The 16,183-nt window shown below is 45.5% G+C and overlaps 1 protein-coding gene across 1 annotated transcript in view; it reads left to right on the top strand.

Moving 5' to 3' along the window:
* The window catches only part of LOC134354085 (voltage-dependent calcium channel gamma-2 subunit), a 209,391-nt gene extending 193,502 nt beyond the window's left edge, over positions 1 to 15,889 (top strand). Inside the window, exon 4 of the mRNA XM_063062832.1 lies at positions 13,844 to 15,889. Coding sequence (XP_062918902.1) covers positions 13,844 to 14,376 — 533 coding nt within the window. The 3' untranslated portion in view covers positions 14,377 to 15,889. The remainder of the gene's footprint in view (positions 1 to 13,843) is intronic.
* The last annotated feature ends 294 nt before the right edge of the window (positions 15,890 to 16,183 follow it).

Raw genomic sequence — 16,183 nt, 5'->3', positions numbered from 1 at the left:
CCCAAACCAGACTCAAGAACCTTCTGCAAACCTGTGCCTAATTTTTCTCTGCAGTGGTAAGGCCACGTAATGCAAAGTCTATGGGGCATTCACTTCCATCACTCATCACATGCGATATGACGGCACCTATACCATAAGGTGAGACATCACAGGCCAGCTTCACTGGACTGTGTGGATCATAATGTTTGAGTACAGTATCTGACATCACCATTTCCTTTACCTTTTTGAAAGCTGCCTCACACTACTTTGTACAATGCTATTTCTTCCCGATCTGTAGTAGTGAGTTCAACGGGTGGAGCACAGTAGCAAGGTTTGGCGGGAATCTGTTGTAGTAATTGACAAATCCTAAAAAGGACCACAATTGTGACATGTCCTTGGGCTTGGGGCATCCAATACGGCTTGAATTTTCTCAGTACACTAGTGTAATTCTTGTGCGTCAATGGTGTGACCGCAGTAAGTGATGCTTGGTTTAAAGAATTCACGCTTGTTGCATTGTGCTCTGAGCCCATAATCTTCTCATCTTTTTTAACACTGTCACGAGATTTTGGAAATGATTCTTGTCTTCCTTAGTGGTAACTTTGATGTCATTCAGGTAGCACTGTGCCTGGACAGCTTTGCAACACCTGGTCCATCGCTTTCTCCCAGAGTACAGGTGAAGATGCTACTCTAAAAATAAGCCTATTTAGCAATAAAGTCCTTTGTGAGTGGTTATGGTGAGAAACACTTTGGACTCTTCTTCCACCTCCATCTGTAGTTAGGCCTTAGCTAAGTCCAGTTTCCTGAAGTGCTTCTCTCCTGAAGGATTTGCAAAGATGTCCTCTGTCTTGAGCACAGAGCATTGATCTATTTTCAGTACTGGGTTGATGGTGACCTTAAAATCACCAGAGATCTGGACAGATCCATTCTTCTTGGCTACTGGGACCACTGTAAGGTAGGAGGGACGGTGTCTAGCTATTGAGGGGGTGCAGTGTAGGTTCACGAGGTTAATTCCTGGGATGGCGGGACTGTCATATGTTGAAAGACTGGAGCGACTGGGCCTGTATACACTGGAATTTAGAAGGTGAGAGAGGATCTGATTGAAACATATAAGATTATTAAGGGATTGAACACGCTAGAGGCAGGAAACATGTTCCCGATGTTGGGGGAGTCCAGAACCAGAGGCCACAGTTTAAGAATAAGGGGTAGACAATTTAGAACAGAGTTGAGGAAAATCTTTTTCACCCAGAAGGTTGTGGTTCTGTGGAATGCTCTGCCTCAGAAGGCAGTGGAGGCCAATTCTCTGGATTCTTTCAAGAAAGAGTTAGATAGAGCTCTTAAAGATGGCGGAGTGAAGGGATATGGGGATAAGGCAGGAACAGGGTACTAATTGTGGATGATCTGCCATGATCACAGTGAATGGTGGTGCTAGCTCAAAGGGCTGAATGGCCTAGTCCTGCACCTATTATCTATTGTCTAAAGAGACACTGGGGGTGATTTGGTATTTATAGGGGATTCACGAGATTGCATCAGAGCTTATGGTACCCACAAGCGTTTGTCACTGTTAGTCTACATTGTTTGGCTACTGGGAGATTTGGTACGTCACTAAAGACACTCACGGCTTCCTACAGATGTACCATGGCTGCATCACCGTCTGGCATGGGTGGTGGGGGGTGGGGAATCTACTGCACGGGATCGAAGTAAGCTGCAGAAAGTTGTAAACTCAGTCAGCTTCATCATGGCCACTAGCCTCCGTAGTATCCAGAACATCTTCAAGGAACGATGCCTCAAAGAGGCGTCTCATTCCTGCCATCAGAGAGGAGGTCCAGAAGCCTGAAATTCAGGAGCTTCTTCCCCTCTGCTGTCCGATTTCCGAATGGACATTGAACCCATGAACTCACCACTTTTTATTTTACACTACTTACTTAAATTTAATATATACTTACTGTAATTTGTGTGTTTTTCTCTATTATTATGTATTGCACTGTACTGCTGCCGCAAAACAACACAATTCATGACATATGCCAGTGATATTAAACTTGATTCTGATTCTGAGAAAACTATTCCGGGGTCAATGTTCTTAGATTCCTTTGGGCTGAATCAGCACTTACATGGACTCCCAGGGCGTTTGTAGGTACTTACAGAATCTGATTTATTATCACTGAGTTAGATGACATGGAATTTGTGGTTTTGCTGTAGCAATACAGAGCAAACACATAAAATTAATACTTTATACTTTATTGTCACCATACAGTTGTTACTAGAACGTACAATCATCACAGCGATATTTGATTCTGCGCTTCACACTCCCTGGATTACAAATATTAAATATTATAAATATTTAAAATAGTTTAAATTAGTAAATATTAAAAATTTAAATTATAAATCATGAATAGAAAATAGAAAAATGGGAAGTAAGGTAGTGCAAAAAATCCGAGAGGCAGGTCCGGATATTTGGAAGGTATGGCCCAGATCCGGGTCAGGATCCGTTCAGCAGTCTTATCACAGTTGGAAAGAAGCTGTTCCCAAATCTGGCCGTATGAGACTTCAAGCTCCTGAACCTTCTCTCAGAGGGAAGAGGGATGAAAAGTCTGTTGGCTGGGTGGGCAATAAATTGTAAAAATAAATATTTGCAAAAACAAGAAGAGCAGTGTACGGACTGTACGGACTCATGGACCATTCAGACACCTGAGGGCTGAGGGGAAGAATCTGTTCCTTTATCATTGCGCGTGGGTCTTCAGGCTCCTGTACTTCCTGCCTGATGACCGTAGCAACTAGAGGGCATGTCCTGGATAGTTCTTGGTGATGGACGCCACGGCTTTGAGGCACCGCCTCCTGGAGGTGCCCTCCATGGCTGGGAGGGTTGTGCCTGTGATGAAGGTGACTGAGTCTATAGCAGTCTGCTGTCCCTTGCGATCCTGTGTATCGGATCCTTCGTACCAGGCTGCGATGCAAGCTCTCAACTTTGTAAGTTTATAAGACTTTGATATCACATCAAAACTCTTCAAACTTCTGGCAAAGTAGAGCCGCCGGAGTGCTTCCTTACAGGTAACCTGGGTTTGTAGAAATGCATACAGGGGCCACAGAGTCATAGAAAAGTAAAGCACAGAAACAGGCCCTTCGGCCCATCTAGTCCATACTGAACCGACTAAACTGCCTACTCCCATTGACCTGCACAAGGACCATAGCCCACAATACCCTCCCATCCATGAACCTATCCTAACTTCTCTTAAGCATTGAGACTGAGCTCACAAGCACCACTTGTGCTGGCAGCTCATTCCACACTCTCACAACCCTCTGAGTGAAGAATTTTCCCCTCTGGTTCCCCGTAAGCTTTTCACCTTTTACCCTTAACCCATGCCCTCTAGTTGTAGTCCCTACCCAACCTCAGTGGACACTTGGGTCGCTCTAAGCGAGTCAGAATATACCAAGCATTCCCAAACTGGGGTCCATGGACCCCTCGATTAATGGTAGGGGTCCATGGCATTAAAAAGGTTGGGAACCCCTGGTCTATACGGAGAATCCCTGGGGTGTTTGCTAGAAGACTAACAGGAGATTCCTGAAAATGTGTCAGAATATAAAGGGATCCCTGAAAGTGTATCAGGATATACAGAGTGACCCCAAGTGTATGTTTGTATTTAACTTGTGTCACGAGAAGCTGGTATGTATTAGTTTGTAAGGATCCCTGGAAGCCGTCAATAGTTACAGTGAGTCCCCAGTGTTTACAAAGTGTATCTACAGGCAGTACCAAAGGAGGTGTAAGGCGCTCCCTCCCTCCGCTAGCCTGCAGGTCACCCTTGGACAAGGTGTGGCACCTGCTTAACCGCACCCCCCCCCCACTGATCAGGGTCACGTGACCCCGTGGGAGCCGGTGGTGGATGGTCACATGAGCAGCTGGGACCTATCACAAGTCCTGGTTATGCGACCACTGACACCAGGCAGACAATCTCTGAAGAGTATTGATAATGGCTGGGGTCACCCATCTTGTAGTCACTGCCCAGAAGAAGGCAATGGTAAACCACTTTGGTAGAAAAATTTACCAAGAACCGTCATGGTCACGGAGACCGTGCCTGCCCACGTCATAGGAAGTGGCACCTAATGATGATAATGAATGATTTACAGGCAGACTCAAGGAATTGGAAGATAGAACATACAACAGTACGGCACAGTACAGTACAATACAAGCCCTTCGGCCTGCAATGTCGTGCTATCCTTTAACAGACTCCAAGATCAATCTAACGCTTCCCTCCCACAAAGCCCTCCATATTTATTTCATCCATGTGCCTAAGAGTTGCTTAAATGTCCCTAATGTGACTGTCTCTACCAACAATTCATGCCACGCATCCACCGCTCTCTGTGGGAAAAAACTGGACATTCCGCCACCTGATTTCCTCCAATCACCTTAAAATTATGCCCCCTCTTATTAGCCATTTCCACACCAGGAAAGAAGTGCTGGCTGTCCACTCTATCTATAGTCCTTATCACCATGAACACTTCTATTAAGTCACCTCTCATCCTCCTCTGCTCCGAAGAGAAAAGCCCCAGCTCGTGTCTGTATTTAGAGTTGTGTCAATATTTACAGTGGGGCCTCGGACGTGTGAAATATTTACAAGGAGCGCTGGCAGTGTCAATATTTAAAGCAACAGCCATATTTTCTTCGGTGTCTGTTGTCAGAATGCACGGTGGCGTAGCTGGTAGGGCCACTCCCTCAGAGCACTGGAGACCCTGGTTCGATCCCGGCCTCGGGCGCTGTCTGTTTGCCCCGTGACTGCGTGAGTTTTCCTGGGGTACTCCAGTTTTGGCAGCCTAATTAGTAAATTGCCCCTAATGTCTAGGAGAGTTTGAGGAGGGCTGATGAGAAAGTTGGGGCAATAATAGAATCAATTAGGATTAATGTTAGAATTGGTGTGAATGGGTAGGTTGATGACTACCGCAGACTTAGTGGGCTGAAGGGCCTGAGTCTGCTTCTAAATGTGACTCTGTCCCGGGTATATATGACTCCAGTTACAAGCTCTGTTCTGCTTGAAGTTCATATGATATCCTCATGAGTAAATCAATTTGATAAGGGGTCCCTCAAAACTATGATCCATAGAGTCTCCTTGCAAATAGTGATATATGTACTCTTGGAGATCCTGGTATACACAGGAATACCTTCAGAATCACAATCAGGTTTAAGATCACCGGCAAATGTCATGAAATTAGTTAACTTTGCAGTAGCAGTACAATGCAATGCATTCTCGAAGGACAATGGGTGATAGTGATATCATCACAAGCCTGGGCAGAAGATATGGAGATCCTGAGATGCCCAGTCATCAAGATCCCCCTCTCGGCCTCACCGGTGTAGTCCAAAGGAAAGCTTATGAAGCAACATGTTTGGCACCAGCTTGGCTGCAGGAGCTGCTGGAAGGATGTTCAATGACATCCAGCCACCTTAAGGGCTCCACTCCGGATTTGCTGTCTGGGTTTACTTGTCTCTCCTGAGGCTGCCCACAAGGCAGTGGGGCTATTTACCCCTAGCTGGGGATCTGGTTCCTGAGCACCAGGGCGTGTCCACACACCGGTGGGCCTGTGTGCTACGTGTGCAGGGGTCAGACCTCCTCCCCGTCCTCTGTACTGTCAAAATGGTTGATGTGATGTGTCTAGTGTGGTAGTGTAGTGGGTAGTGTTTGTCGCTCTCACTTTCAGTTTCCACCGCTGACTAGCAGCCTTGCAAAAAGGAGAGCTGAACATGCAAATCTCTCCCTGCCAGTAGATTGCCTGCCCGACAGCAAGCCTCATGTAGCGCCTCCCTGCTGGTGACACATGGAAATGCAATTCACAATAATAGATTAAACTATTTTATAAGAAGTAGTGCAAAAATAAAAATTCAAAAAAAAGTAGTGAGGTAGTGTTCATGGGTTCAATGTCCATTCAGAATTCGGATGGCGGAGGGGAAGAAGCTGTTCCTGAATCGTTGAGTGTGTGACTTCAGGCTCCTGTACCTCCTTCCTGATGGTAACAGTGAGAACAGGGCATGTCCAGCAGACTTCCAGGAACTCCTGGTGAAGGGTCTCGGCTGAAACGTCAGCCTTTTGTTCCCCTCCATAGGTGCTGCCTGACTGCTGGGTTCCTCCAGCAGTTTGCGGGTGTTCCTCTGGATTTCCAACATCTGCAGAATCTTCCAAGGGGACTGCGGAGTTTGTTAGTTTTAACAGGAAGTGCTGGAAGTGTGTCAGGCTTTATAGGGGTACTTGGGACTGTGTCTTTATCAGAAAGAAGGTTCAGGTAATACAGATATGTTCCCAGTAACTGGCTATAAATATTGACATATTCACATTCCCCCATGGGTGTGTCAGTATTACAAACACTGACACAGTACTAGAAACTCCTTATATTACTGGCGTTCTCCCAGGGGCCCACTGTAAAAGCTGACAAGTTCTCCAGGAGTCCCTGAAAATATGATCCACAAACAGGGTCTCCTTGTAAATAGTGATAAACCCTCAGAGATCCTGGTCTCCTTGTAAATCGTGATAAACTCTCAGAGATCCTGGTCTCCTTGTAGATAGTGATAAACTCTCGGAGATCCTGGTCTCCTTGTAAATAGTGATAAACTATTAGGGATCCTGGTCTCCTTGTAGATAGTGATGAACTCTCAGAGATCCTGGTCTCCTTGTAATTAGTGATGAACTCTCAGAGATCCTGGTCTCCTTGTAGATAGTGATACACTCTCAGAGATCCTGGTGCACACCGGTACATCTTGTGTATACCAGCAGACTTCCAGGGGTTCCTGAGAATAACTATGTGTGTGTGGCGGGGGGGGGGGCCGCGGTGAGGAAGCATGGTTAGCGCAATGCTTTATGCCGCCAGTTGTAAGATCGGGTTCAATTCCCGCCGCTGCCTGTAAGGAGATCGCATGTTCGCTCGGTAACTGTGTGGGTTTCCTCCGGGTGCCCCGGTTTCCTCCCACATTCCAGAGGGCAATGAGTTGTGGGCACGTTATACCGCTGCCAGAAGCATAGCCACACTTGCAGACTACGCAATCTTCACTAATTTAAACTGATGCAAACAACGCACTTCACTATATGTCTGAATCAGAATCTGGTTTAATATCACCGGCATATGTCGTGAAATTTGTTGTTTGGCGGCAGCAGTACAATGCAATATATAATAATAAAAACTGTGAGTTACACAATTGAAAATTGTAATTCACAATTTCATTATTATGTATTGCATTGTACTGCTACCGCCAAACAACAAATTTCACAACATACATACATACATACAGTATATATGTGTCTGCATGTATGTATCTATATACATACATACGGCGGGAGGAAGAGATAGCAGCGCGTCACACGTGCGCAGCCCTCCGGTGAAAATGATGTCGTATCCGTTAAATAGGGGCTGTGGACAATTCTGATTTGATGGAGACAGACATGAAAGCACAGAGGAACATCTGGAGAAATTTCTGAAACGCAGGTTCGCTGCTGTTGTTACTGGGTGATCGAGAATCTTCCGGAGGGAAGGCCTCAAAATCCCCGGCTGTGCCTGCCGTTGGCGACCGAGATTGAGGTCGAATCATTCGGATAGAGATGGTGCTCGGTACTCGGTGTCGGAGAGCTGATCGGAGGCTCAAAGTTTTCCGACAACTCAGAGTCGGACTGTGGTCGAGCATGGCAGGGAGAGTTTTTCTTCCGTCTCCCGTCTGCGTGAGATGTGGGACATTTGAGAGACTGAACTTTTTTACTGTGCCATGGAACTGTTCTTCATCAAGTTCTGGTACTGTTGCACTGTTGTAACTATGTGTTATAATTATGTGGCTTTGTTAGCTTTTTCAGTCTTGGTTTGTCCTGTGTTTTGTGATATCACACCAGAGGAAATATTGTATCATTTCTTAATGCATGCATTACTAAATGACAATAAAAGAGGACTGCGTGTCTTCATAATCTAATATGTGTCTGTGTGTATGTATATATACTTAATAATTAAATTAAGTAAGTAGTGCAAAAATAGAAATAAAGAAGTATTGAAGTAGTGTTCAAGGATTCAATGTTCATTCAGAAATCAGATGGCAGAGGGGAAGAAGCTGTTCCTGAATCATTGAGTGTGTGTCTTCAGGCTCCTGTACCTCCTCCCTGATGGTAGTAATGAGAAGATGGCATGTCCTGGGAGATGATGGATGTCACCTTTTCGAGGCATCGCTCCTTGAAGATGTCCTGGATACTGCGGAGGCTAGTTCCCAGGATGAAGCTGGCTACAACTCTCGGCGGCTTCTTTCGATCCTGTGCACTAGCTCCCTCTCCCCCCCACCCCCCATACCAGAAGCTGATGCAGCCCGTCAGAATGCTTTCCACGGTACAGCTGCAGAAATTTGCGAGTGGAGTGTCTTTGGTGACATACGAAGCTTTGATGTACATGTGACAGAGAAAGCTAATCTTTACCTTTTACCTTTAACTACCTATTCCTAATTCCACTGTAGATACATGCACAATTCCAGGAACTTCCAGGGAATAAAAACACAGTCCTGTGGGTTTACGTATTCATGAGGCAGTACTTAGAGGATCTCTCCAGAATCGTATCAGTGTTTGCAAGGAGTGTATCAGTATTTGTACGTTGTATTTCAGGATTTAAAGTGAGAGCCCAGGAGTGTGTCAGAATTTACAAGACGTCTCAGTGAATCTGTTACCATTTACAAGAAGTTTGCGGTTTGTGCATATATACAGGAGATCCCCGTGGCGGTGTGTCAGTATTTACAGGAGTGAAAGTATGTATAGGGGATCCCATTAGTGTGCTGGTATTTACAGAGAGTTCCTGGGACTGTGTCAGTATTTATGGGGTTCCCCAGAATTGTATTTGTATTTACAAGGGATCCCCTAGGAGTGTGTCAGTATTTAAAAGGGGTTCCTAAGAGTGTTTTGGTGCTTATAAAAGGTTTCAGGGACAGTGTCAGTATTGGAGTATGTCAGTATTTGTAGAGGCTTTTAAAACCATCAGAAGCCAACATTTTAAAAAGAGGTCCCCATGAATTGTACCATCATGGGAGCACTGTTTTGTGTTAACAGGTGTGTATTTAGATTAGATTAGATTATGAGGACACGCAGTCCTCTTTTATTGTCATTTAGTAATGTATGCATTAAGAAATGATACAATATTCCTCCGGTGTGATATCACAGAAACACAGGACAGACCAAGACTGAAAAACTGACAAAGACCACATATAGTTACAACAGTGCAAGCAGTACCGTAACTTGATGAAGAACAGGCCATTTAGCACGGTAAAAAGTTCAAAGTCTCTCAAAAGTCCCACATCTCACACAGACAGGAGAAGGAGGAAAACTCTCCCTGCCACGCCCGACCACAGTCCGACTCTGAGTCGTCTGAAAACTTCGAGCTCCGACCAGCCCTCCGACACCGAGCACCGAGCACCATCTCTGCCAAACGCTTCGACCCCAGCCCCGGCCGCCAGCAGCAGGCAAAGCCAAGGATTTTGGGGCCTTCCCTCCAGAGATTCTCGATCGCACAGTAGCAGCAGCAGCAAACCGGGCATTTCAGAAGTCACTCCAGATGTTCCTCCCTGCTCTCACAGCTGTCTCCATTTAATCAGAATTGTGCATGACCCCTATTTAACAATACGATACCATTTAAGACCTGTGCATTATCTTAAGGCAGATGTGGCTCATCAGTTGTGGTTGGCAAATCAGTATTTACAGGGTATCCCTGGGATTATATCAGTATTTATAGTGGGTCCCCAAAAGGGTGTCAGTATTTAAAGGGGGTCCCTGAGAGTACTGGGGTGCCACGGTAGCGTAGCGGCTAGAGTGAATCTATTGCAGCTCTGGGCACCAGAGTTCGGAGTTCAATTCCCGCCACTGCCCGTAAGGAGTTTGTACGTTCTCCCCGTGACGGCGTGGGTTTCCTCCGGGTGCTCCGGTTTCCTCCCACAGTCTAAAGACCTACCAGTTGGTTGTTCAAGTGGTCATTGTAAATTGTCCTGTAACTCGACTAGTGTTAAATAGGTGGGTTGCTGGGCGGTGTTTCACACTGCATCTCTAAATAAAATGCTTGTGTGTATAAAAGGTTTGGCAACTATGTCAATACTTACAAGGGATCTTGATTAATGTGTTAATGCTTTCAGGAGTCCTGAAGAAGGGTCTCGGCCCTAAACGTCAACTGTTTATTCATTTCTAAAGATGATGCCTGACCTGCTGAGCTCCCCCAGCATTTTGTGTGTCAGTATTTGCAAAGTACCTGGGTGTGTGCAAGTATTTATATCGGGAACCCAGGATGTGTCAGTATTAACAGCAGATCCCTATGGGTTTGTCAGTAATTACAAGGATTGTTGGAACATTCTCATTGTTTACAGGGGAATTTGGAGATTGTCAGCTTCTGCGGGGATTTACCGGTGTGCAAACGTATTTTTGGGATGTCCTCAGGGACATGTCACAATCTGAAGGGAATCCTCATGGTCATTGTTTAGAGAAGGGTGTAAGGTATAAGGTGCGTATCAATATCCACAGGGTTTCCCTGAAGTGTGCCAGTGTTTGCGCAGGGACGTAGGGTGTGTCCGCATTTGCAAAATGCACTCAGGTGGGTGTCAGTATTTATCAGGACACACCAGTACAGTATTGTACTGGTAATTACAAAGTTTACACACAAGTGTTACTGTTTGCAAAGGGGTGGGAGGCGGGGGGAGGAAGAGAAACGCATACAAAGTGCTGGAGGAACTCAGCAAGTCAGGCAACATCTATGGAGGGAGGAGGACAACATGTCACATTTTAGAAAGAGGACCTGCGAATAGTGTCATTATGGGAGCACTGTCTTCTACATTAACGGGTGTGTACTTAAAACCTGTGCGTTAGCTTCGAGCAGATGTGACTTGCCAGCCGCGGGTGGCAACACATCTGGGAGAAGGAAAACTCAAACCTCTGCTGCCCTGCGACTATACCCACTCCTGGGGGAGGCTTTGGGACGAAAACCCGAGGAAACAATCCAATGCTGGAGTCCCTACGGCAGTCCTACGTTGATTTCAACGCCGACTGGCAACTCCCGCGACGCCGCTGGTGCCAAACTGTATCGGTCTCTGCCGTTCCTTTGGGTTCATCAGCTGCGTGGAGAGAGGGAGCCTGCTGCACGGGCAACGGCTTGGTCTTCATATCGTGCTGCCCTGGCCTGCGTACTGATTTGGGTGTCACACTGCCAGCTATGATGCAATATCCATGGTCGACCCCGACCAACGGAGAGCCTCATTTAGGGTTAATATTCACCTCCTAGGACAGAACTCAAGGGAAGAAACAACAAACACGAACCGTGTAAAGAACTGTGCTTGATGCAGGGATATTCACAAAGAATGCGTGTAGACCATTCACTATAGGAGCACAATTGGGCCATTTGGCCCATCAAGTCTGCTCCGCCATTTCATCACGGCTGATCCATTTCCCTCTCGGCCTCAATCTCCTGCCGTCTCCCGTATCCCTTCACCTCCTGACCAATCAAGAATCTATCAACCCCTGCCTTAAATGCACCCGGTGACTTGGCCTCCACAGCCGCCTGTGGCAACGAATTCCACAGATTCACCACTCTCTGGCTAAAGAAATTCCTCCTCACCTCTGTTCAGGGCTGGCAGAGGGCACAGTTTTAAGGTGCTTGGACGTAGGTACAGAGGAGATGTCAGGGGTAAGCTTTTTACGCAGAGAGTGGTGAGTGCGTGGAATGGGCTGCCGGCGACGGTGGTGGAGGCGGATACGATAGGGTCTTTAAACAGACTCCTGGACGGGTACATGCAGCTCAAAAACATACAGGGCTATGGGTAACCTTAGGTGATTTCTAGGGTAAGGACATGTTCGGCATAGCTTTGTGGGCCAAAGGGCCTGTATTGTGCTGTAGGTTTTCTATGTTTCTAAAATGGACGTCCCTCTATTCTGAGGCTTTGTCCTCTGGTCTTAGACTCTCCCACCATGGGAAACATCCTCTCCAAATCTACCGTGTAGTAATATACTCCAATGGAACACAGGCACCTATCTGTGCACAGCAAGATCCCACAGCCTAATCAGATGACAAGACTTTTTTAAATGATCAAGGATCAACTTTATTCACCATATATACTTACATGTATTAGGTATTAGGAATGCGCGACAAGCAGCAAAAATGGACCGCGGGGCACCATGGAAACGTAGTGGTTAGCGCAAGACTATTCCAGCTTGGAGCGTCGGAGGTCGGAGTTCAGTTCCAACCTCATCTGTACGTCCTCCCCGTGGAATGCGCGCGTTCCCTCCGGACGCTCCGGTTCTCTCCCATGGTCCAAAGACATCCCGGTTGGTTAGTTAATTGGTCACTGTCAGTTGTCCCGCAATTAGGCTAGGGTTGAACTGGGTCGACGCAGCCCAAAGGGCCTGAAGGGCATATTCCACACTGTATCTCCAAATAAATAAATAAATAACAACATTCAATGATATGAAGAATAAATAATTATATACAAAAATAAAGTTAGAGGTTAAAGCACGGATATGGAATAAAATGTACGTAAGTACACACAGTAAGTGCCAGCGTGTATTCACAATGCAAACGGCATGACGAAATGTGGATTAAAATACTTACAGCGCAGTGACTGAGATAACAGAGGGCGTCCATTTAGAACGGAGATGAGAAGGCATTTCTTTAGCCAGGGACTGGAATCCTTCGCCACTAAGGCGGCTGCAGAGGCCAAGTCTTTATGTATATTTAAGGCACAGGCGGATAGATTCTTGACTGGTCAGGGTGTGAAGGGATAAAGGAGAAGGCGGAGAGAGAAATTGGATCGTCCATGATGAAATGGCGGAGCAGACTCGATGGGCCAAATGGCCTAATTCTGCAGCTGTATCTTATGGTCTTATAAGGGAGCGGGGTTGGGGGTGGGACCTTGCTGGGGGTGGAGCGAAATGGACCCTGTATAGGCAGAAGAGACTGGTTTAGTTGGGCATCACGTTTGGTACGGTCACCGTGAGCTGAAGGGCCTGTTAAAGTACTGCGCCATGGAGGGGATGGAATTCAGGGAACAGGCACTGGCGAGATGCACCTTCTGAACCAGTGTGGCACTCCCTGTCTCCTCCAGTGTACAATGAGACCTCAGCCAAGGGAAGAGATGGGAAGGTTCGCACTAGCAGGCCAATTGCAGACACCCCACCCTGCAAAAACTCATTTCAGGGAGGTAGCACCATCAATTTGCCGGAGACTTCTGGAACTTCCGGGAGAGGTGGGATGTCTGCAATACAGTAGCTCCTTAGCAGCCAGCCAGCTAGTTTAAATAACGTTAGCTATGCTAATAAACAAATGACACCTGTTAAACTCACCTCAACATGTCTTTTACAGTCTTAACCCACCATGGGCAATAGAAAAGTCACTGTTGCAAACAGTGCAGCGAGCAACACTGTCATTATTTTGACCCCTATTAGGCAGGGATACACTTTAGTGTAGTCTGGGGTGACGTACGTTTTATATTTTCTTTTTTTGGAACGCTTTGCCATGGCGCACTCTCGCTCTCTCTCTCTTGCTGGCGCTCTCTCTCTCTCTCTCGTCACTCGCGTGCTCTCGCTTGCTTGCTCTCACTCTCTCTCTCTCGTGGTCACTCTCTCTTGCTTTCTCTCGCTCAGTCTCAAAAAAATTGATTTCCGTGATGTTGTATGTAATTTGCGGGCGTCAGGGAGCCACTATTAATATGTGGGAGACTCCCGGAACTTCCGGGAGAGGTGGGATGTCTGCAATTGGTGCGACTTTCCCAACAATTCCACTCTCCACCTTCTCTTCCTTCCCTCCCCCCAACCCAGAAAACTGCATTTCCTTCACTCAAATATCAATAACTGGTGTCCTTTTGTTCTTCCAACCCCACCCCCCCATCCCCCATGTTCTTCCGCAGGTTTGAGTAACATCATCGGCATCATCGTGTACATATCAGCCAACGCGGGAGATCCTGCAAAGAGCGACTCAAAAAAGAACAGTTACTCCTATGGGTGGTCTTTTTACTTTGGAGCGCTCTCCTTCATCATCGCGGAGATGGTGGGCGTGTTAGCGGTTCACATGTTCATTGACAGACACAAACAGATCAGGGCAGGGACAAGATCCACGGATTACCTCCAGTCCTCTGCCATCACTCGGATCCCCAGTTACCGATACCGCTACAGACGGCGCAGTCGATCGAGCTCCCGCTCCACAGAGCCCTCCCACTCCAGAGACCCCTCTCCCGTCGGTCTCAAAGGCTTTAACACGCTGCCGTCCACAGAAATATCCATGTACACCCTCACGAGAGACCCTCTGAAGACCACCACCTCAACTGCCACTTACAACTCCGAGCGAGACCACAATTTCCTACAGGTCCATAACTGCATCCAGAAAGACATTAAGGATTCCTTGCATACCAACACGGTCAACCGAAGAACAACACCTGTATAAAGAGCTGAATGGCAAGGACAGACAGAGAGAGAGAGAAAGAGAGAGACAGAGTGTGAAAAGAATTTAAGAGGAAAATTAATAATTTACAAAAAAATGGATTAATGAAAATATTAAAAGTTATTGCATGAAACCCGAATTCCATTGCAAAAAAACAATGCAAAAAGTTTGTCAAAAAAAAGATTTTAAAATCGAAAACTAAGAGAGAAACGAGTGGAGAGAAAGATCTCCGGCCTAAATTCCAACCAGAGAATGGATTGACGAGAGCGAGAGGGAGATAGTGAGGAAGAGGGAGTATTTGTCTTCATTTACTAAGTGTTTTAAGCGCTCTTTATTGTCGAAATGCTTTCATCCCACCTCACCCCACCTGCCTTATACCTCACCGGGAGTGATGACAATGAAAAAAAAAAGGGACTCTGTCTCCCTTGTTTGAGGTGAAAAGTTTTAAGGAGGAATTTTTACAATATCCAGGAATGGCAATTCATTCTTTGCTGTGACACAGGCCAGTTAAACAGAAGATGTGGAACCAAGACAGCAACAACAAACATCAGTTTTTTAACTTGCTCAGCCGCTGACTGAAACGACCACGTGTCAAAGGAGAAAGTAAAATAAAACAAAATATTTATTCTTTTAAAAGACATTCTATAAATGAGTGACAAGCTGTGGATTTGAGAAATTTGCATGCAATGGACGGACCAACTCCCCTCTTCCAACCAAAAGCTCAAATCAAGAATTTCAAAGTTTTTTTTAATTACTATTATTTGATAAAATTTTGAATTGGGAGAGCACGAATTTTCAGTTGAAGCGATGGGAGATAGTTCAATGAGGAAACAACGCTTTATCTCCAGACGGATTATGTTTTTTTAAAAAATGTTTGGGTAATAATTCCAATTTCAGAAAGTTTTTACTTGAAGTGAGTTTGGGACAACGGGAGGGACGAGGGAGAGTTGGCACCCCAGTGACCTCTTTAAATCAGGAAAACCTATTGTGCGAGTGTGGTGCTGTGCCATTCCATACATTTCACGCCAGATTTAAAAAAAAATAAAAAAAATTTAAAAAATAAATAAAATTTACCTAAAAAAAAGCTTTCATATATTTTTTTTCAAAATAAGGAGAAAAAGAAACATTTTCTATGGTTTGGACAAAGACAAAAAAAGAAACCTAAAATTTAACATCAGAAAGGGCCGCGATAGAATATTCAAAGTAAAATAAAGACACAATTCTCTGTGGTCTCCGGTGAAAGAGTTTAAGATGATCAAAGTGGCACTGAGACAAAACTATAATCGGAGGACGACTGTGGGTATACAAATAATACAATTCTCAGTAAGATAAATAAATTTGATGCCAGATCTTTAATGGAAAAGTCTTTCATTTGACCAAAAAAGATTTACAGTTAAAAAAAATAAAGAGAGAACTGCTTATCTTGTAATTATCGATTCACTTCATCGGGAGAAATCTAATCCATTGATTTATCCCAATTGTTGCAATTCTTTTTTTTTGTTTGCGGACTGTTAAAAACCTGATGCATTTAAATAAAATCTTTTATAAGAAGCTTTGTGATTTTTTTTTATTTATAGGAGCCTAGGAACAATCAGATTATTGAGAGGAAAAGAGTGCCCTGACCCTCTGGCACTAATTGACAGCGTTGTTTCATGGTGACTAGTTTGACCCAATCACTGTTGAGTCAGGTAGAATTGGCTTGCATACCTCAGGATGGATTTGCGTTATCTCCTAGTCATCTTACCTCCTGTACCCTGTGAGCCCATTGGTCCTTTTTATCTCAGTCATTCACAGGACGCTGGCATTGTTA

Source organism: Mobula hypostoma, chromosome 11 (assembly GCF_963921235.1).
Source record: "Mobula hypostoma chromosome 11, sMobHyp1.1, whole genome shotgun sequence".
Classification (NCBI taxonomy): Eukaryota; Metazoa; Chordata; class Chondrichthyes; order Myliobatiformes; family Myliobatidae; genus Mobula; species Mobula hypostoma.
This window is presented reverse-complemented; position numbering and strand designations above follow the sequence as displayed.